General features: G+C 42.3%; 1 protein-coding gene across 3 annotated transcripts in view; it reads right to left on the bottom strand.

Moving 5' to 3' along the window:
• The window catches only part of LOC137430737 (uncharacterized), a 265,309-nt gene that overhangs the window by 215,408 nt on the left and 26,199 nt on the right, over positions 1-23,702 (bottom strand). For 2 of the 3 annotated variants that reach the window (XM_078781624.1, XM_078781623.1), the window contains exons 2-3: positions 1,612-1,864; positions 1,097-1,300 (exon numbers count right to left, since the gene is read on the bottom strand). In XM_078781624.1, the coding sequence (XP_078637750.1) occupies positions 1,097-1,300; positions 1,612-1,854 (447 nt within the window). In that variant the 5' untranslated portion in view covers positions 1,855-1,864. Of the gene's footprint in view, positions 1-1,096; positions 1,301-1,611; positions 1,865-3,870; positions 4,118-23,702 lie in introns of those variants that run through there. The other variant, XM_078781625.1, reaches the window with a different exon arrangement.

Below are 23,702 nucleotides of genomic sequence, written 5' to 3'. Positions count from 1 at the left end.
CTTGGTGGACTGGTTGGGTTTCTGACAAGTACAAAGAGATACATTTTGGCGAAGATCTGAATATGTATTCGGATATGAAAATTATTTAATTTCTTCGGTGATTCTTCACCATTGGGAGATAAGGCCAAAAACGATACATAGCAGGATATCTCAAAAAGTTGTCGATGGATTTGTACGAAACGTGGTGGACAGGTTGGGTGTCTGACAGGGACGACTTGATTCGATTTTGGTGAAGATCTGAATATGTATTCGGATATGAGAATTATTTAATTTCTTCGGTGATTCTTCACCATTGGGAGATGGGGCCAAAACAATACATAGCAGGATATCTCAAAAACTTATGGATGGATTTGGACGAAACTTGGTGGACCGGTTGGGTATCTAACAGGGACGACTTGATTCGATTTTGGTGAAGATCTGAATATGGATTCGGATATGATAATTATTTAATTTCTTCGGTGATTCTTCACCATTGGGAGATGGGGCCAAAAACAATACAGAGCAGGATATCTCAAAAACTTATGGATGGTTTTTAGTCGAAACTTGGTGGACAGGTTGGGTATCTGACAGGGACGATTTGATTCGATTTTGGTGATCTGAATATGTATTCGGATATGAGAATTATTTAATTTCTTCGGTGATTCTTCACCATTGGGAGATGGGGCCAAAAATAATACATAGCAGGATATCTCAAAAACCTATGGATGGATTTGGACGAAACTTGGTGGACCGGTTGGGTATCTGACAGGGACGATTTGATTCGATTTTGGTGATCTGAATATGTATTCCGATATGAAAATTATTTAATTTCTTAAGTGATTCTTCATCATTGGGAGATAGGGCCAAAAACGATACATAGCCGGATATCTCTAAAAGTTATAGATGGATTTGGACGAAACTTGGTGGACAGGTTGTGTGTGTGACATGGAACAATATATCCGATTTTGGTGAAGATCTGAATATGGATTCGGATATGATAATTATTTAATTTTTTAAGTGATTCTTCACCATTGAGTGATATGGCCAACCAGGCGGAGGTATGCTCTCTACTGAGTGCCGTTCTAGTTTGTCATGTGCTTAACATTAACTTTCGTACCTCAAGAAAAGGCACAGCGGTTCTGGCAGGTGGGGGGTAGTCAACCAGCAAACGACCATCATCCAGAAACTTGGCGGCTCTGGCATTGTAGGCAGGCTGGAAGAGACCGTGGTTGAGAGGATCGGAAAGTGATCGACTGAGGGAATGTAGAATGTGCTGCTTGGCCTCCCAGACAGTGCCGATGAGGTTAAACCTCAAACATTTCTACGATGGGTAAACAACAAAGGCACTGAGAGAAGAAAAAAATTACCTGGGGATTACTAACCAAGTATAATATGAAAGTGAGCTTTTTGAATTCTGAGTATTATGTGTGCGACGACCTGGAGAAGAAAGGACGAAGGAAGGAAAGGAGGAAAGAAGGAGGATGACCTGGAGTTCAATTTGGACATAAGGGTTAAGAAAAGGTTTTTGTTGTAGTTTAGGACTTGAGATCAAGGCTAAAGTTGGCTGTTTAGGTGCTTTGCACAACCACAAAAACATTTTGTGCTGAAAGACAAAGGACATCCCCAGCGTACCGTGTGCTGGAGTTCAGGAAATCCAATTCTGATGACAATACTATTCGCAAAGTCATCGTCGCTCATCCCCATCGGTCGTTCCGCAGTTGCTCTGATCGTATCGTAGATGGTTTCTTCATGAAGCTCGTCTTTTTCACATTCCTCACTCCTCTTTCTACTTGCACATCTCTTACCATCCTCCTTTCCCTCGGTCCCTTGACTCTCATCGCTGCCAGTCGGAGTCGGGTCCATGATCAAGAACATTACATTCCGCCTTGGGGTGGGAGACAGAGGCAGAGAAAAGTAAAAAAGAGTCGCATTTAAAACGAGAACGGCACTCAGTACAGAGCATACCTCCACCTGGTTGGCCATATCACTCAATGGTAGTGAATCACTTAAAAATTAAATAATTATCATATCCGAATCCATATTCAGATCTTCACCACAATCGAAACAATTCTTCCTCATCACACACACAACCTGTCCAACAAGTTTCGTCCAAATCCACGAATAACTATTTGAGATAATCCCGCAATGTGTCGTTTTTGGCCCAATCTCCCAATGGTGACGAATCACTTAAAAAATTAAATAACTCTCATATCCGAATCCATATTCAGATCTTCACCACAATCGAATCAATTCCTCCTCATCACACACACAACCTGTCCAACAAGTTTCGTCCAAATCCATCCATAACTATTTGAGATAATCCCGCAATGTGTCGTTTTTGGCCCTATCTCCCAATGGTGAAGAATCACTTAAAAATTTAAATAACTCTCATATCCGAATCCATATTCAGATCTTCACCACAATCGAATCAATTCCTCCTCATCACACACACAACCTGTTCAACAAGTTTCGTCCAAATCCACCCATAACTATTTGAGATAATCCCGCAATGTGTCGTTTTTGGCCCAATCTCCCAATGGTGATGAATCACTTAAAAAATTAAATAACTCTCATATCCGAATCCATATTCAGATCTTCACCACAATCGAAACAATTCTTCCTCATCACACACACAACCTGTCCAACAAGTTTCGTCCAAATCCACCCATAACTATTTGAGATAATCCCGCAATGTGTCGTTTTTGGCCCAATCTCCCAATGGTGACGAATCACTTAAAAAATTAAATAACTCTCATATCCGAATCCATATTCAGATCTTCACCTCAATCGAATCAATTCTTCCTCATCACACACACAACAAGTTTCGTCCAAATCCACCCATAACTATTTGAGATAATCCCGCAATGTGTCGTTTTTGGCCCAATCTCCCAATGGTGACGAATCACTTAAAAAATTAAATAACTCTCATATCCGAATCCATATTCAGATCTTCACCACAATCGAAACAATTCTTCCTCATCACACACACAACCTGTCCAACAAGTTTCGTCCAAATCCACCCATAACTATTTGAGATAATCCCGCAATGTGTCGTTTTTGGCCCAATCTCCCAATGGTGAAGAATCACTTAAAAAATTAAATAACTCTCATATCCGAATCCATATTCAGATCTTCACCACAATCGAATCAATTCCTCCTCATCACACACACAACCTGTCCAACAAGTTTCGTCCAAATCCATCCATAACTATTTGAGATAATCCCGCAATGTGTCGTTTTTGGCCCAATCTCCCAATGGTGACGAATCACTTAGAAAATTAAATAATTGTCATATCCGAATCCATATTACGATCTTCACCAAAATCGAAACTATTTGTCCTTGTCAGACACCCAACCGGTCCATCAAGTTTTGTCCAAATCCGTCCATAACTTTTTGAGATATCCTGCTATGTATCATTTTTGGCCCTGTCTCCCAACGGTGAAGAATCACTTAAAATTATCGTAGCCGGATCCGAATCCGGATCTTCACCAAAATCTAATAATTTCGTCCTTGTCACATACGCTACATCGCTGCCAAATTTCGTCCGAATCCGTCCTCAACTTTTGGAGATATTTTGTTCACAAACAAACAAACAAACAAACAAACAAGCAAACGGACAAACAGACAAAGGTGAAAACATAACCTCCATCCACCTTTAGTGGCGGAGCTAAAAAATAAATAAATACATTGAAGTAAGTTGTCAGTAAGGTAGAAGGGATGGATAAATACTAGCCAAGCCTACTGGCAAGAACGGTCACCTCAAAGTATGACCATAGATCACCAGCAAAAAGGGCCGATGGTCAAATTGATGATTTCACAAAGTTCACATTGGCAACAATCAAGGACAGAAACAAAGACAGAGCAGGTGGATGACCAATGACCATGCATACCTTGAGTGTTCCACCGTCAAATCCTTTCTATTTTCTTGTATCGACTCCTCGGCACCTTAAGCGTACAAGTACCAAGCAACCGTCACTATTACACAGCAAACCTCTCACCGATGTACAAAATGGTTTGGGCAAAACTACCGTCAGACAAGCCCTCGGCCTCCCGACAATCCGACTGCCTGGTCACTCGGTGCACACAATGACAGGAAAAGGGTGGGTGGGGAAGAGAAGGCGGCAAAGTTTATTCCTTAATCCTTCTCCCTTCCAATTCTTTCAGCCCCGTCACACTTTCTTGCGACAGTAATCTCACCGTCTCAATCCGTATATTGTCGATGTGAAATACGTATCCAGATAAGAGAATAAGCTGCGTTTCGAGGAATATTAAATCGAATAACAAAATTTTGAGGTTTTGAGTTTTGAGTTTTGAGGAATAACAAATATATATATATATATATATGGTTGCTATTCCGATTTTTGAAAGAACCAGGCGTGGTTGGGAGTAGTAGCTGAGAATACGAGGCAGCTGCTATATAATTGCCGAGGTTTAAAATCAAGAGGAAATGTGAGAGGTGAGAGGGTGCGAAGCTATGAGCGTAGGCCGAACACAATGTGAACCCTTGATTAGCTTATCCCAGAGGATCTTGTCATTTTATCCCAATTCCACCCCCTGTGTTAAATGACTCGACCCCCAATGCCTCCCGGCCCACCTTGTCTTCCTCCCTTTTGCTCCAGCGGCAAATCACCAAACCTCTAGCTGCCGGCTGACCTCTACTCCTTCCTGAATCCTCTCTCAACCTTTACAATCCTTCTTCCTTCCTCCTTTTCTCCAGGCACTGCTTTCTCTCTGCACCGTGTCCCGTTAAGAGGAATCCCATACAGTTTTTGGATTACCTGGTTTAAGCAGAAATCTCAACTGGAAAATCGAAACAAAAGGTGGAATACACCCTCCAGGTCTTTAAAACAGCTGTTCACCACCATCTCTTATCCTCCCCCATCCAAAACCTTGATCTTTTCTACCCCCGCTAATTTCGGTCCCCTTGTGTTTTATACCTCTCCCCCCCCCCCCCCCCTTCCCATGCCTCCTCCCCCCAAGCCCTCTCCCTCCCACACTTCTCCCTGCTCTCAAATGTTGTGGTTGTGTGCTTCCCCTTCTCTCCCCATCTTGTCTTCCGCTCCCTCTTTTTGTATATTTTGTTTGTCTGGTCGATTTGTTTGTGAAATAAATGTTAGCTCTTTCAGGAGCCTCGATTCAGTATACAAAAAACAAACAAAAAAAGAAAAAAAAGAAAAATAATCGGACCAGCGGTTGCTGAGAAAATTAATTTTAAAGTTTTCGGAGGTGAAAAATAGGGTGGAAGAATAATAATGAGAAAGAACTTCAGCAGAAACAAAAGGTATTCCTATACAATGTAATTGTATAGGAAACCTAACGAATCGACTCAATCGAGCAGACTCGAGAATGATAGTTACGGTCACATCACATCATGACTTGCCAGATGGATGAGTGAATGAGTGTGTCCTTCAATTCTACAGCTTGTATTTAGTCTGTCCTTCATTTATATGCTGTTTACGTGACGTGTGCACTTTCCATGTGCTCTAAGTGTACTGCATGTGTTCCATCTCATGCTGTGCACTTCAGCACTGAACATGTATGATCAAATTACAAAATGAGATGTACTGTGCGATTATTAGTCCTCTACCGGTATCACCGGAGGGGACTATATCGGTTTGCTATCCGTCTGTCCGTCCATCCCACCTGTGGTTTGTCAGACTTCTTTCCCATACCCTTCAACATATTCAAATAAAACTTGGCACCTGGCTTTATTATGATAAGTTACAGAACAAGTTTGAGTTTCAGGGCATTTCCCCAATTTTTAGCTCACCTGGAACGAAGTTCAGGGGAGCTTATGCGATGGCGCGTCGTCCGACAGTCCGTCCGTCCGTAAACACTTGAAACTTCTTCTCCGAAACCGCTGATGGGATTGCGACCAAATTTGGCACAAATTATATTTGTTGTGTTGTGACTAAAGTTTGTTCACGGCATTAAAATAATCGGTGTCTTAGGGGGGTCTAACGGGGGTCAAAGTGAGTCCAGATTTGACCCCCCCCCCCCCCCACCCCTCCCAAAAAATAGATATTTGTTTTCTTCTCTGAAACTACACACACGATTTCAATGAAATTTTACCACAACCTTCACCACCCGTGATGTACCAAAGTTTGTTCAAGGCATTAAAAAAAATCTGCCCATTTTGGGGTTTACGCGGGGGTTGCCCCCCAAAATAGGTGTTTGCTTTCCTCTCAGAAACTACGCATGCAATTCTGATGAAACTTGACCACAACCTTAATCACCTGTGTTGTACCAAAGTTTGTTCCTGGCATTTAAAAAAATTGGGGTCTGAGGAGGCACACGGGGTGGGAGTGGGGTTGCCCCCCAAAATAGATTTTTTTGTTTGTTTGTTTATTTAAAGTCTTATGATTATGTTAGTATGATTGTACATGCTGCCCTGTCTTCTAGCAACCATTGAAATTGGTTTTAAATAACTTAAGTCAGTGCAGTATACTGTTTATTCCACCAGGTGAGCGCCAGGGGTATTGCCCCGATGTTTCACAGAGTTATGCCAATTTTGGACTTAGGACATATCACCTCAGTAGGGGACATGTATAAGCAATTCTCCCTGTTGTTCAATGTAGTGAATGCTGTGCCCTCATACTGGAAAACCAATTCTTTTACCAGTCTTCGAGTTTAAATGCACTGTAGAGGATTAAACACTGCTAAACTCTGACGTCATACTGCAGTACCATATACGCCTACAGCACAAGTATCACAAAAAACTGAACTTGGTGCTCTCAACAATATCAAAAACAACAATCTACCGTCACCCTACTTTTCATACACAGCACCTTTTGTTCGCTCCAAAGCTCATGGCTTCTCTGGCAGGCTCTCAAACCTCCGGGTTATATATTCCTCTCGAATTGGCGATGGATGCTAATTTGTACAAGCACGTCCCTCCCTGCTCGGTGTTAATTACAAGCTTGTGCCAGCCTGATGGAGAGCTGAAATGGGAAGCGCAATTACGCATAAAGTTAGCTGTCTGTGACGTTGAAATGACAAAGACAATTAGTTGACATGACATTGGCTGCCTTTCATCGTCTTATGATCACGTGACCTCGTGATCAGCCTTATATAACCACAGATGACATTCCATGTTGTGTCACAATCTTTATTGAACTGTGCCATCCACTTTCAACGGGATGATTTTTAGATCAAAATCAAAAGTTTCATCATTTGATTTATTGCACTTTGACATTAGACTGGAATCCGAGGCTCGCTGTCAGGTGATAGAGGGAATAAGAGTACAATCCATAATTAATGTTCATTTCCTTTGTTCGAAATATAAAGGGACAAAGGATTAATGCAACAAGAGTGAAAATGGAGAGGAATAAATAAATAACTCAATAAACCTCCTTTGTTGAAAATTGGTGTTCAGAACGAGGATGAAAACAAAAATTTGTATACATAGTCGAGGCTCATGGGAGAGCTCGAGCAGAATGTAAGGGAACAAATGTAAAGGGGGAAACATCAACAGCAGAGGAGAAGTGAGATTGAGATCAAGGGGAAGAATTTGACACATGGGGTGGAAAAGCTGCACACAAGCTGGATGAAACACGGCAAGATGAGGAAGGGGAAAGTGGGGATGAAACAGAAAAGGAAATAAACAAACTGACAACGAACAAACAAAAAGAGGTGAGGGAGTCTGGTGAGGAAATACAATAACCTGGAAAAAGGGAGTGCTTGGAAATGGGGCCATTTGGGCATTTGGGGTAGAAGAGATCATGAGTATGGATTTTTTTTTTTTTTTTTTTTTTTGTTGTATACTGAATCGAGGCTCGTGAAAGAGCTAACATTTACTTCACAAACAAATCAACCAGACAAACAAAATACCCAAAAAGAGGGAGCGGAACACAAGATGGGGAGAGAAGGGGAAGCACACAAACACAACATCCGAGAGCAGGGAGATGTGTGGAAGGGAGAGGGCCCAGGGGGGGGGGGGGGGGGGGGGAGGGAGAAGTATAAAACACAAGGACACCAAGGACTTCCTGGACAGAAGTTGGTATTTCAAAAAAGAGGAATTGGGGTGAAATTAGCGGGGGTAGAAAAGATCAAGGTTTTGGATGGGGGAAGATAAGAGATGGTGGTGAACAGCTGTTTTAAAGACTTGGAGGGTGGAGTGGGATTGAAGAGAGTGAGGGAGTTTGTTCCAGAGGCGGAAGAAAAGAGGAATGAAGGAGTGAAGGTGAGCAGAGAGTCTTGATTTTGGCAGTTTAACCATAAGAGGGTTGCAGGCAGATCTTGTGCGACCTGTAGGAATATTTGCGGAACAGAGCCCAGAGAGAGCTGGGGGGGCAAGGCCAGAGAGGAGTCGGTAGAAGACGGAAAGACCACCAACCTGCCTGCGGTGAGTGAGTGAGAGGCCCTTGGAGTTAGCTTCATCGCGGGAGATTCCAATGATTCTGAATGCTTTGGTTTCAACAGCGTGAAGGCGAGCTAGGTGTGAGGCAGGAGCACCAGCCCAGAGGGGAGAACAGTATTCCATTGAGCTGCGGATGAAAGCCTTGTATGTGGTGAGGAGCTCAGGTGTGCCAAGGAAGGACTTCGCACGACGGAGGATGCCCAGTCGGCGACTGGCTTTGGAGGCCAGATTTGAAATGTGGTTTTCCCAGGAAAGATCATGGCAGATAGTGAGACCCAAAAGCTTGAGTGACAGAACTTCTTGGAGAGGATTATTCAGAAAGTGGATGGGAGGGTTGTCCAGTCGGTCTTTTCGGAGAGACATCGGGGATGGGGGATGACCTGAGACAGCAGTGAACAGCTGGGTAATTCATTGGTGAAACACTAGTAAAGTCATCTTCGGAGCTTTCCAATCACCCCTTTTATGACGAGCACTCCTGAAATAATGAAGATGACTTTAGGAAAAAAATCTTCACCTTGTTGTAGAATATCTCTGTTTGGAACAATAATCTGAAACTATACAAAACTCAAAACTATACTCTGAGGTTTCTGGACTTCAGACCAGACTGTGGTGGGTTAAAGCGGTCCTCAGAGCATATTTCTGGTGTGGGCACTAATTCTATTTGTCTGAAGGCCTTTGAGCTTCTGCATAGCCAAATGACATAGCTCACTCTAAGGGCCGTTTTGGATGCAGTGCCCATAATAATCTTCCTCTTTCCTTTTGGGATGCCTAAAAGGGCAAGGCATTTGCTGAAAGATGTATTGTAAAATCCTCTACTACCGATTTCTACTGGAAAGTAGTTTCCAGACCATCCTCTATGTTCACAATCAGCTACCAGGTTTCGTATTTGCCTTTCTTTCTGGCATATGCATTGGACAGGTTCTCCTCCATCGGGACTGTCAATTCAATAATGATGACATTTGTTACGTGTTCCTCCCCGAACCCCAGTTACGGTGCACCTCAGAGTCTCGAGAGGGAACGCGGAAGAAAGATTTGTTATTTTGCGTTTTCTAATAAACCATGGTAAAACCACACCAATGCAATTGTAGAACAAATCAAGCAATTGTATTAAGAACTCTCACATACACAATAATAACACTATGAAAGAAAGTACAATGAAAATGTCACTTGCATCAAACGAACAATACACGTGATGGTACCATCATTCCCCCAATGCTCTCAAAGCAATAAACTCACGATACGACAAACATGAGTGGAATGTAACATTCCCCAAAGTCCGTGCACTAAACCCCACGCTGGTTGAAGTCGTGCAGAATGACAAGAACAGGCAGGCATCGGCATGGCGGCGGACGAGGAGTTACGAGGTGAGAGGTTGATATGGGAATTGAGCCGACATGAAAACAAACGGCGATCAACACAATGATGTCGATATGGGAATCCCAAAGACAAAACAAGATGCACCAAACGGACAACCTCTTCGAGGACAAAATGGCCTATCGGCCTGTAATGGAGGCGCTTGATTTCTCTCCAACAATAACTCAAACTTAGTGATAAAACCTAAAACGTAGGTTTAATTGCAATTGCAATATAGGACGATGTCGCAGGCAATCCCTCCCCCGGGAAGCCTCAACTCATTCGCGACCAATATCAAAAAAGTCCCCTCGCAGCCCCGATGCGACTTTACGGATTTATCTCTCTCATAGCCATCTCCTCCTCTCTCTGCCAATTTGTTTCTCCTCTTCCGGCCTCTTTGCCGTGTCTTCCTTTTTCCTTCACAAACATTTATTTTCACCTTTTGCTAAAGTCATCTCCATTTCACGCAAAAATCTTAACAACAATATTACCTGAAACTAAAAATCCTACTAGTTTATAATAACAACAAAGGCGGAAGTGACGGATCCGTAACACATTCTTAGTTACTGCCGAATAGATGGTGGTATCAGGCCGTTTGGCAGTTTCCGTAATTTGTGGAAGGAACGCTATTGGCTTATGGTCCTCATCAATCAGAAACATCCAATCATTAGCCTTCTGTAGGATGTCCTGTGTTTCTGCCTGTGGAAGTGGCAGAGCTTGGTTCCTGTAGGATGTACCATCAGCTGTACAGAATGCAATGGTGGGAATGGAGTTTGGCTTTGATACAATACTGGTGTTCTTATTTGCATCTTTGATATAAGGAGCCAGGCCTGATGCAATCACTCTTAGGGTTTGGTCATGGTGCCAGTTGTATCTTCCATTTTGGAGAGAGTAGCTGCACCCATTTAAGATGTGGAGCAGTGTGCAATGTTGATGATGGCACAGTTGGCACAATTCAAGGTTAGGTTTGCCCCACAATCTTAGGTTGGCTGGGGAAGGGAGTTGGTCGTGGATAGCGTTGATGTGGAATGACAGCAGTTACGGTGTCCATACATTGAGGAGTTTCTTCCATGATGTATCGGTCTGTATGTCAGAGTCCCATCTCAACCACTGTCCTTGTTTAGCACATCCATACAGGTAGACCAACATGTATTCCTTGTCGATATCCTTTACAAAATTAGTAAGGCATTTCCTGTGTTCTCTTCTAGTCATGTCTCTTATCAGCTTTCGATTTTTCCTGTGGCCGAAGCCTGCTCGGTCAGTTTGACCTCTGCACATCTCATTCAGGATAAGGTGTCGCTCCTTCCATACTAACTCTTTCACACCATTCCACCGAGCCTTGTTTTTCATTGTTTCTAAGCACTCTCTGTGCAGTGTTTGGGTCTTTTCATCCCTGGAATGTTTGTTAAGGTGGTAATTGGTGACCTGCATACATTTCATGGATGTGTTACGCCGTTTCAGTTGAAGACCATACCTTTTTCTGGTTCTGTACAGGGCACTGTTGGAAGTACATCTGCTTACACCTGCCCAACTTTTCAGGTACTTGCTGCAGGTTGCCTCTTGACTCTCAATGTAAGATATTGGGAAGTTATAGATGGTGAACTCCCAGGTCATTTTTGGCACAATTGCATTGTTGTATACCCACATCTTCATGATTCCAGACAGATTGCTTTTCTTGGTCGTTTGTAACATTGCTACCAGCTTCATCTTGACTATTTCTCTGAAGTTATCATCTTTCAAATCTTTGTATATCAGCTTTCCGAGGAATCTTATGGGTTGACTGACGATATACGTGATCTGCTTCCCATCAATTTTGAGTTGGAGATCGTAGGCTATATATTGTGTCTTATGTCCTCCATGCCTACAATGCCTTTAGAAAGTATTCACACCCATTGAGTTTCTCACACTATTTTTTGGGTTACAGCCTGAATTTATAATGGCTTAAATGGATTTTTGTACACTGCACCTTTCCTATGCCATCCCCAGGTGCTGCATAACGTCATTGCCAGGGCACCGAAGGAGGCTCGGCAATGACGCACGCTGAAAGGGAGTACTCAGTTTTCACTCTGGTTGTTTGTTTTCTTGCTTTCTTGTTTTATTGTTTGTTTGTTTGTCTGGGCGATATCTCAGCCATCCTTTGAGCGAGGAAGCTGAAATTTCGGCACAATAGTGAGCAAGTCCTTTGTCAAAAAGGGTATTTTTTGTTTTTTGATTAATCAATTAATTGAGGAGTTATTTAATTATTCGCGATTAATTAAGTACTTATTTAATTAATCAAATTTCCTTTCTCTTCTGACCATTAACTCAGGCACCTTTTGAGTTAGGAAGCTGATATTTGGACATGCCAATGACCAGGTGATTTGGCTGCAAAGGCTATTTTTGATTTATTAATTAATCAATTAATCAATTAATCGATTAATTATTTAATTATTCGATTAATGACAAAAAATTTTTTTAATGAAATGGTGGTGGTTTATGTGTTCTATGACCGAATTGATTAATAATTTAATTTTTTAATGATTATTATTTATTTATTTTCATTATTAATCATTTATTTATTATCTTTCTCATTTGGCCAATATCTCAGGCACCTTTTGAGCTAGGAAGCTAATATTTAGACAAGACAGTGACCAAGTGATGTGGCTATCAAGGATATTTTTGATTTATTGATTAATCATTTAATCGATTAATTATTTATTGATTAATCAATTAATTTTTTTATTTTTTATTAATGAATTATTTAATTAAATTTCTAAAAGATACATCTTCGGATTAAGCACTAGTGGTTTAGTTATGCTATTAGCCAATTGATTAAGAAAATATTTTGTGATAATCTTTTATTGATTTTAATTATACAATTAATCAATCAATTATTGTACACCTCTCCCTCCCAATGCAGTCTCTATGAGCTGCACTGCAGTATTACCGGGCACCAGAGGCGCCCCGGCAATGCCGCACTGTAGGATATTTAATTATTTGGGATGGGGTCGGTGTACTTTGAATGTGTCTGTACTTGTTTGTCACTTATCTACACAAAATACAAATAATATCTTATTTATTTATTTTAATATTATCTTTACATAATACAATCTTATTTATGTCAAAGTGTAATTTTTTTGAAAACTTTACAGAAAAAAATTAAATACAGAAATATCTAATTTACATAAGTATTCAGCCCCCTGAATCCATACTTCATAGAAGTGCCTTTGGCAGCGATTACAGCTTTGAGACTTCTTGGGTATGTCTGGATCGGCTTTGCACTCTGGATTTGGAGAGTTTCTCCCATCGTTGCAGATTTTCTCAAGCTCTGTCAAGTAGGATGGGGAGTGTCAGTGAACAGCAATCTCCAAATCTTAACACACATTCTCAATGCGATTCAAGTCAAGGCTCTGACTGGGCCACTCGATGACGTTCACGTTCTTGTTCTGAAGCCCTTCCCTTCCAGCTGTATGTTTGGGGTAATTGTCCTGTTGGAATGTAAATCATCATTGCAGTCTAAGGTCCTTTGCACCCTGAAGCAGGTTCTCCTCAAGGATTTGCCTGTATTTGGCTCCATTAATTGTTCCCTCTATCCTTATGTCTCCCAGTCCCTGCCACTGAAAAGCATCCCCATAGCATGATGCTGCCATCACTATGCTTCACGGAAGGGATGGTGTTAGATGGGTACTTGATTTCCACCAGACAGTGCTTTTCATTCAGTCCAAAGAGTTACATTTTTGTCTCATAAGGCCACAGAATATTTTGCCTCATGCTCGCAGAGTCTTTCAAGTGCATTTTTGCAAACTCCAGGTGTTCTGTCATGCACCTTTTTATGGGATATTGCCCGCCACAAACCCTACAGGACCACTCGAGGTCGGGGCGACACAAAGAAAACAAAAGCAAAACAACCAGCCCCTTGGATTGAAACAAGACAAATATAGAAAAGTCTCTTCACAGAACAAAAATGGCTGGGAGGGGTGAACTAGTCTGCTTGGAGACAACAGTCCTCCACCCCCATTTTTGGTAAACTGACAACCAAGACTAACGAGCTCAACCCACCCGGGTTTGAGATCACAGTTGTCCTTCTCTTAGGCAGACTGTCGGCCAAGGCAAACGAGTTCCACCTACCTGGATTTTTCGCAAGCCTGGCTTCAAGGGACCAGACACCCACCTTTCACACCTCCACATTTAGTTAAAAACAGGGGTCGGCACGAGAAGCCATGCGGTAGGAGTTTGATTAGGAGAGGCTGAGACGCAGACCACCATATGGGATATTTTATGGATGAGGAGTTGCCCAGTTCTCGACCTCCATCCCGGTCATTCCTAAACCATTTGACCCCTTTTTCTCAGGTGTGTCTTCTGTCTGGCCAATCTCCCATAAAGCCTAGATTAGTGAAGTGCTGCAGAGACTGTTGGCCTTCCGGCAGATTTTCCCATCTCAGCCAAGGATCTCTGTAGTTCTGTCAGAGTGGTCATCAGGTTCTTGGTCACCTCCCTGACCAAGGTTCTTCTTGCCCGGTTGCTCAATTTGTTTGGACGGCCAGCTCTAGGAAGAGTCTGGGTAGTTCCATATTCTTTCCATTTCCTAATAATGGAGCTCACTGTGCTCTAGGGAACATTCAACACTCCAGAAATTTTTTATACCCTTCCCCATATCTATGCCTCTTCACTGTTCTATCTCGGAGTTCTGCGGAAAGTTCCATGGAGTTTCAACTCGGACACGCACTGTCAACTGTTGGACCTTATATATATAAAGGTGTGTTTCTTACTAAATATTGTCCAATCAATGTTATTGGCCACAAGTGGACTCCAATCACATTGTAGAGACATATCGGGGATGATCAAAGGAAACTAGATGCACCTGAGCTCAATTTGGAGTGTCATAGCAAAGGGGTTGAATACTTATTAACTTGAGACGTTTCAGCTTTTCATTTTTAATAATTTTGGAAAATTTCTAAAAACAAATTTCCACTTTGACATTATAGGGAATTATTTGAAGATCAATGACAAAAAATTTTTAAATTTAATCCACTTCAAATTCAAGCTGTAAAACAACAAAATGTGAAAAAAGTCAAGGAGTGCAAATACTTTCTGAAGGCACTGTAATGCTTATGTAATACACAAGTGATTTATGCTTACACAGTGTGTAAGCAAAAATGAACAGTGCTTCGTGCAAATCTCTTCACATTAATACTAATATAATGCTTTAATGAATGAATAATGAATGAATTATTTCATAAAATTCATTTATTAATAAAAATTAATAAATGAATAATTAATTATTTAAATTAAATAATTAATAAATTAATAATAATATAAAATAAAATTTATTAATTCATAATTAAAATGAATTATGACTTAATTTATTAATAATGAATTCATGAATTTAATGAATGAATAGAATGGTGGTACATAATAAATAGAAGATTTATGACCTGCTGCGAGATATCAAATGTGGGGTTATTTATTTATTTATTTTACAGACACTTTATGGTTTTTACTTGAATTTTAATTGAGATTTTTATTTCATAGTTTACAACTATAGTAATTACAATGTTCAAATGCTAGATATTGATTGATGGTTTTTTTTGTTTTTTTTTTGTTTTTACGGATGCGTTTACAGTTTGTTTGTTTTTTACATACATTTTCAATTACGGACACCTTTTCTTTTTTTCATTCACGGATATTATTGTCATGTTTATTTCACAGTTTACAGTTAAATAAATTACAATTTTCAAACGCTAGATATTGATTGGTGTTTTTATTTGTTTTTTTTTACCATGCGTTTACGGTTTTTTGAATGTACATTTTCATTTACGGATGCTTTCCGACAATTATGTGATTTTTTCCCGGTGTACCGGCTTCGATGTCGGTTGGCATGCCAAATTTCAGCTTTCTACAACACCCGGAAAGTACTGAACATTAATATCAGTCATTCAGTCAGTTGATGGTTATGATTGAATTTGGTCTTGATGATGTCTTGATATGATGGTCTTGATCCAGAAAGACCACCTACCTGCCTGCGGTGAGTGAGTGAAAGGCCCTCAGAGATAGCTTCATCGCGGGAGATTCCAATGATTTTGAAAGCTTTGGATTCAACAGCGTGAAGCCGAGCCAGGTGTGAGGCAGGAGCACCAGCCCATAGGGGAGAACAGTATTCCATTGAGCTGCGGATGAAAGCCTTGTATGTGGTGAGGAGCTCAGGTGTGCCGAGGAATTATATTATATATAATATAATATAATATATAAAGCTCTTTCTAACCATCAACTGACTATAAACCACCTTTAAATGGCCTCTAAAGGTGGTTTATAGTCAGTTGATGGTTAGAAAGAGCTTTATATATTATATTATATTATATATAATATAATTCCTCGGCACACCTGAGCTCCTCACCACATACAAGGCTTTCATCCGCAGCTCAATGGAATACTGTTCTCCCCTATGGGCTGGTGCTCCTGCCTCACACCTGGCTCGGCTTCACGCTGTTGAATCCAAAGCTTTCAAAATCATTGGAATCTCCCGCGATGAAGCTATCTCTGAGGGCCTTTCACTCACTCACCGCAGGCAGGTAGGTGGTCTTTCTGTCTTCTACCGACTCCTCTCCGGCCTTGCTCCCCCAGCTCTCTCTGTGCTCTGTCCCCCAAATATTCCTACAGGTCGCACAAGATCTGCCAGCAACCCTCTGATGGTTAAACTGCCGAAATCTCGGCTCTCTGCTCACCTTCACTCTTTCATTCCTCTTTTCTCCCGCCTCTGGAACAAACTCCCACACTCCCTTCAATCCCTCTCCTCCCTCCAGGTCTTTAAAACAGCTGTTCACCACCATCTCTTATCTTCCCCCATCCAAAACCTTGATCTTTTCTACCCCCACTAATTCACCCCAGATCCACCTTGTTTGAAATTCCCCAACTTCTTTCCTGGAAATCCTGGCAGTGTCCATATGTTTATACCTCTCCCACCCACCCCCACCCCTTCACATGCCTCCCCCCCAAAGCCCTCTCCCTCCCACAGATCTCTCGATGTCTCCATGTCTCCATGTCTCCATGTCTCTCGGTCCCTGCTCTCAAATGTTGTGTTTGTGTCCTTCCCCCTCTCTCCCCATCTTGTCTACCGCTCCCGATGTTATTTGTTTTATGTGTCTGTTTGTCTTTCTGTGTGATTAATGTTCGCTCTTTCACGAGCCTCGATCTTGTATACAAAAAAAATATATATATATATATATATATATATATATATATATATATATATATACATATATATATATATATATATATATATATATATATATATATATATATATATATATAATTATATGTCATTATATGTCAGCCCTGAGTGGGCTGACAGTCATCTTTTGAGATTGTAGTTCAGTTCTTTGCTGATTTGGGACATCTTTGATCCCCTGGGACGCCCCCTGGTACGAAATCAGAAAATCTAAAACCAGGCAATACTACTGTCTAATACTACTACTTCAATACCTCCAATTCATTCCACGTTATTGTGCTGTCGGCTGATGGGCGAGGTTTGGCCCAAGTCTTTCACGAACTGGTTGGCCAGAATTTGTGTTCGATTGGAACTAACTTGTGCATGAATTTCTCATTTATTCTTTGTGCTGCTGATAACTTTCTTACTCTTTGCAAAATACACCCTGCGATCATTGGCATCCACGAATTAATGGTAGCAGCGCCGACACTCGGTTTTTTTTTTTGGGTTTTTTTGGGGGCGAGGTTTTTTTTTTGGTTTTAACATTCCTCCGGGGGACTCTGTGATGCAACGCACAACCTGCGAAGCACCAATCAAAATTTAAAGTGGGGTCAGAAATCAAACTCGCACTCGATGATTCAAAGGATGAAATTAACAGAATGTTGATTGAGGTATGCTAACCGCTGTGGAAATAAAGAAACGAGAGGCATAACTCAATCAACGTCCTGTTGATTTCATCCATTGTTATACAGGGAGAGTCACAAATCCCAGGACACAGTTTTAGCTGTTTATACAAGATTTGTTTATACCATCTACCAGGGTGAGCCATAAGCCCCAGGACTAAACATTTTATAGTAATAACAATTATACATAATAATAGGGGTAAAAATATGACAGTAATACAACAATTATAATACCTCCTTAGACATCAAGTGTATCCGTATGACATCCACCGTGGTCATGGCACAAGATAATTTTTCTCCACTTGTGGTGCAATGGTACCATGTGTTATGGTGCCAAAAAAACATGTGTTATGGCGCAAAACACCATGTGTTATGGCGCAAAATACCATGCGTTATGGTGCCAAAAAACCATGTGTCATGGTGCCAAAATACCATGAGTTATGGTGCCAAAATACCATGTGTTATGGTGCCAAAAACCATGTGTTATGGTGCCAAACACCATGTGTTATGGTGACAAAAACCATGAGTTATGGTGCAAAATACCATGTGTCATGGTGCCAAAATACCATGAGTTATGGTGCCAAAATACCATGTGTTATGGTGCCAAAATACCATGTGTTATGGTGCCAAAAACCATGAGTTATGGTGCCAAAATACCATGAGTTATGGTGCCAAAATACCATGTGTTATGGTGCCAAAATACCATGAGTTATGGTGCCAAAATACCATGTGTTATGTTGCAAAATACCATGAGTTATGGTGCCAAAATACCATGTGTTATGGTGCCAAAATACCATGTGTTATGGTGCCAAAATACCATGTGTTATGCTGTCAAAAACCATGAGTTATGGTGCCAAAATACCATGAGTTATGGTGCCAAAATACCATGAGTTATGGTGCCAAAATACCATGTGTTATGGTGCCAAATACCATGTGTTATGGTGCCAAAATACCAGGAGTTATGGTGCCAAAATACCATGTGTTATGGTGCCAAAATACCATGAGTTATAGTGCCAAAATACCATGTGTTATGGTGCCAAAATACCATGAGTTATGGTACCAAAATACCATGAGTTATGGTGCCAAAATACCATGAGTTATGGTGCCAAAATACCATGTGTTATGGTGCCAAATACCATGTGTTATGGTGCCAAAATACCATGAGTTATGGTGCCAAAATACCATGTGTTATGGTGCCAAAATACCATGAGTTATGGTGCCAAAATACCATGTGTTCTCAGAGAGCCATTCTGAGAGACCATGACCATTCTCAGAGAGCCTCCTCAGCGTCGACGAGTCTGGCATTTCACTCAGGCCAACTGGCACGGTCTTCAAGCAGCCATCAATCATCTGGACTGGTCTCCCATCTCTACCGCCTCTGACATCAACTCATCCTGGGAATTCTTTCAAAGTAAATTGCTCTCTCTCATGCACAGATTTATCCCATCTCGTCTTCAGTTGTCATGCCCTTCCTCCCGTCCATGGTACACGGAATCTTGTGGTGAGGCTGTTGCCCTGAAACAACTTGCTTTCGTCTCCTGGAAAGCAAATCCAACGGAAAGAAATCTCATTTCCTTTCACAAAACCCGAAACAAGTGTGTGTCCACCCTCAGGAGAGCCAGGAAACAATATCTCACCGTTCTCAAGACCGAACTCTCTTATCTGTCTCCCTCTTCCAAATCCTGGTGGCGTCTGGTCAAATCTGTTTCTGGTGTTTGTTCCCCCTCCATCCCCTCCCTCACCTCAAACGGCTTAACGGCTGACTCCGCACGTGAAAAAGCTGAATGCCTCAACTCTGTGTTTGCCTCTAAATCTTGTGTCCCAAACCCATCCCTCTCTGTACCCACCGTACCCAGTCGTACCCAGCTGCTCCAGGACTCTGTGTCCTTTCCTCCTGACAAGGTGGAAAAGTTTCTGTCAACCCTCTGATTCTGCAACTGGTCCTGACGGCATCAGCCCACGGGTCCTAAAATCATGTTCTTCCGCTCTTTCACTCCCTCTTTCTGTTCTCTTCACCCTCTCTTTTGCTCAAGGTCATCTGCCATCTGCTTGGAAATCAGCCAACATCACCGCTTTGCACAAAAAAGGTGCAAAAACAGATCCCAGCAACTACAGACCAATCAGCCTTCTCCCAATTATCAGCAAAGTCATGGAATCCATCATTGCTTCAGATATGAAATCTTTCCTCTTCTCCAATGGCTTGATCTCTGATCATCAATTTGGTTTCAGACCTGGTCACTCTACTCTGGACATGCTGCCTCTGCTTTCTCAACAATGGATGGAGGTCCTCAACGCCAAACAGGAAATTAGAGTTGTCTCCCTTGACATTTCACGTGCCTTCCATACGGTCTGGCACCCTGCTCTGCTCACCAAACTCTCCTCCTTTGGTATCCATGGAAATCTCCACGCATGGCTGGCGGACTTCCTCTCTGGTCGTAGTCAACGTGTGGCCCTGAATGGGTTTCTCTCATCTCCTCTTCCTGTTCAGGCTGGAGTTCCCCAAGGTAGTGTTCTGGGCCCTGTGCTTTTTCTGGTCTTCATCAATGATCTCTCTGACTCTATTGAAAATCCTCTCTATCTCTTTGCTGACGACTCTACTCTCTGTCGCTCCATTCCTCATCCCTCAGATCGGCAGTCTGCAGCCTCCTCACTCTCTGCAGACCTGGACAAAATCACAGACTGGGCAAACAAATGGAACATGTCTTTCAATCCTGATAAATCTCACACTCTTATGATGTCTCTCCGAAAAGACCGACTGGAAAACCCTCCCATCCACTTTCTGAATAATCCTCTCCAAGAAGTTCTGTCACTCAAGCTTTTGGGTCTCACTATTTGCCATGATCTTTCCTGGGAAAACCACATTTCAAATCTGGCCTCCAAAGCCAGTCGCCGACTGGGCATCCTCCGTCGTGCGAAGTCCTTCCTTGGCACACCTGAGCTCCTCACCACATACAAGGCTTTCATCCGCAGCTCTATGGAATACTGCTCTCCCCTCTGGTCTGGTGCTCCTGCCTCACACCTAGCCCGTCTTCACGCTGTTGAAACCAAAGCGTTCAGAATCATTGGAATCTCCCGCGATGAAGCTAACTCCAAGGGCCTTTCACTCACTCACCGCAGGCAGGTTGGTGGTCTTTCCGTCTTCTACCGACTCCTCTCTGGCCTTGCCCCCCCCAGCCCTCTCTGGGCTCTGTCCCCCAAATATTCCTACAGGTCGCACAAGATCTGCCTGCAACCCTCTTATGGTTAAACTGCCAAAATCAAGACTTTCTGCTCACCTTCACTCCTTCATTCCTTCATTCCTCTTTTCTCCCGCCTCTGGAACAAACTCCCTCACTCTCTTCAATCCCACTCCACCCTCCAGGTCTTTAAAACAGCTGTTCACCACCATCTCTTATCCTCCCCCATCCAAAACCTTGATCTTTTCTACCCCCGCTAATTTCGGTCCCCTTGTGTTTTATACCTCTCCCCCCCCCCCCTCCCCTTCCCACGCCTCCTACCCCCAAGCCCTCTCCCTCCCACACTTCTCCCTGCTCTCAAATGTTGTGGTTGTGTGCTTCCCCTTCTCTCCCCATCTTGTCTTCCGCTCCCTCTTTTTGTATATTTTGTTTGTCTGGTTGATTTGTTTGTGAAATAAATGTTAGCTCTTTCACGAGCCTCGATTCAGTATACAAAACAAAAAAAAACAAAAAAAAAAAAAAAGTGTTATGGTGCCAAAATACCATGAGTTATGGTGCCAAAATACCATGAGTTATGGTGCCAAAATACCATGTGTTATGGTTCCAAAATACCATGAGTTATGGTGCCAAAATACCATGAGTTATGGTGCCAAAATACCATGTGTTATGGTTCCAAAATACCATGAGTTATGGTGCCAAAATACGATGAGTTATGGTGCCAAAATACCATGTGTTATGGTGCCAAAATACCATGTGTTATGCTGCCAAAAACCATGAGTTATGGTGCCAAAATACCATGTGTTATGGTACCAAAATACCATGAGTTATGGTGCAAAAATACCATGTGTTATGGTGCCAAATGCTTCCTGAACGCGTTGCTTCAGTTCATCAACAGATGCCATGTGATGTTCTGCAACCCTAGCTTATGCAACCCTAGCCATGTGATGTTCTGCGGTGACCACAGAAGTTTGACCACAGTCACAAGATGTCAACCTGTTTTCAGGATCTGCATCTGACAATTCACAAATGACAGTTGGTTTATATGTTTTCATGTGAAGATCTTCTTTCATTGTGCGACGTAACGATGAATACGAAACATACAACTCTGCATAATGTTTCCGTAATGATTTTTTGTAGATCTGAGAAGGGATGTTTTAATGTTTTAAATTCCCAAATCCCGAATTTGTGGTCATCCGCTGGGCTTGTTGTCGAGTACACTTCTAGTCTGAAATTCCTTTTTTTCCCCAAAGATGAAGATTTCATTTTGACGGTGCTGGTTTTCCAAAATGCTCCTCAGTCTTCTTGTACCCGTGTCATCATCTTGTTTGTATCTCTCTTCTCATGGTACCACACCACTGCTACCAGCCTCTCTTCCAATGTGAATGGACTGGTGTCTGCCATCTTGGTTCAATGTATTATTTCATTATCTGAAAAAACAAGCGTTACGCCTAGGTCCCCAGTCAGTGAAGTGATGAGAGTTGGCAAAGTGGGAGACGCAAGGCGGCCATCTTGGATTTTGACGTGGCGACCCAATTTTCAATAGCGTTCTTCCTTATGCCTAGATACACCCACACACCAGATTAGAAGTTAGTAGTTCGTTTATATTTCAAGGTATTTCGCTCACAATGTTCAGACATATATATGGAGGCGGCCATCTTGGCGTTTGACGTGGCGACCCATTTTTCAATAACGTTCTTCCTTATGCCGAGATACACCCACACACCAAATTAGAAGTTGGTCCTTCGCTTATTTTTCAAGATATTCCGCTCACAATGTTCAGACATATATATGGTGGCGGCCATCTTGGCATTTGACGTGGCGACCCAATTTTCAATAGCGTTCTTGCTTATGCGTAGATACACCCACACACCAGATTAGAATTCGGTCCTTCGCTTACGCACGCACGAAGCACGCACGCACGTCCGCACGCACGAAGCACGTCCGCACGTCCGCACGCACGCACGCACGGACGGACGGACGCACGCACACACGGACGGAGGGGAAAACCATAGTCCCCCTTTTGCTCCGCGGTGCGACAGGGGACACAAAACAGTATAAGTACATGGTATAAACAAATCTTGTTCAACTAGCTAAAACCGTGTCCTGGGACTTGCGACTCACCCTGTACTTGTCCACCGGCACAGACCAACGACAGCCATCACCAGCAAGACTACTTCTAACTTCTTCAATCAAATATTCGAAGGTAAGTGCACTCACTATCTCTGCAGCATCCTAGCAAACACTTCTAGATCTTTTACATGTTTTATTACAGGAATATGTTCATGAATGTTTGACCAGCAATAACATGTTTTCACATATTAACACCAACCTGGGCTGATCAGGATCGGGTTACTGAGACCTCAGTAAACATCAAGATGATTGACGTTTACAGCTGTAGCAAAAATTAACCGAGAGTGCACAACGGTAATGATGGGCCAAATGTCCTTCTGTGAGGTCAGTTTCTTGATTTCAGATGTACAGACGTACAAGCTCATCTATCTATAATTCCAGTAATCTCTGTGTGTCTGTCTGTCTGTATGTATGTATGCGACCGCTGTTTCTCGACAACTACCGGTCCGATATACTTGAAACTTGCCAGGTATATTGCTGGGGACCCGAGGATGTGCCTTTTCAAGGTTTGAAATTAATCGGACAAGTGGTTCCCAAGGTATGGTCACCGTACTCGCAAGCCGTTCGCTTTGGCTTTGCGAATGGACCAAACCATTTCATGTAAATAGAGGGGGGGGGGGGGGGTTCTGTGGTCGTTGCGAATGGACCAAACCATTTCATGTAAATAGAGGGGGGGGTTCTGTGGTCGTTACTGCCACGTGGTTTCAAAGTTTTTTTTTGTTGTTGTTGTTTGCACGCATGTTTTTTGCACGCACGTACGGGCACGCCCTAGTACATACAATTCATACAGAGAGTTACCCCTTGGGTGTTTGAGGGGGTGATGGTTTGTGCCTATGAC

Source organism: Myxine glutinosa, chromosome 7, assembly GCF_964187855.1.
Source record: "Myxine glutinosa chromosome 7, kmMyxGlut1.1, whole genome shotgun sequence".
Lineage (NCBI taxonomy): Eukaryota > Metazoa > Chordata > Myxini > Myxiniformes > Myxinidae > Myxine > Myxine glutinosa.
This window is presented reverse-complemented; position numbering and strand designations above follow the sequence as displayed.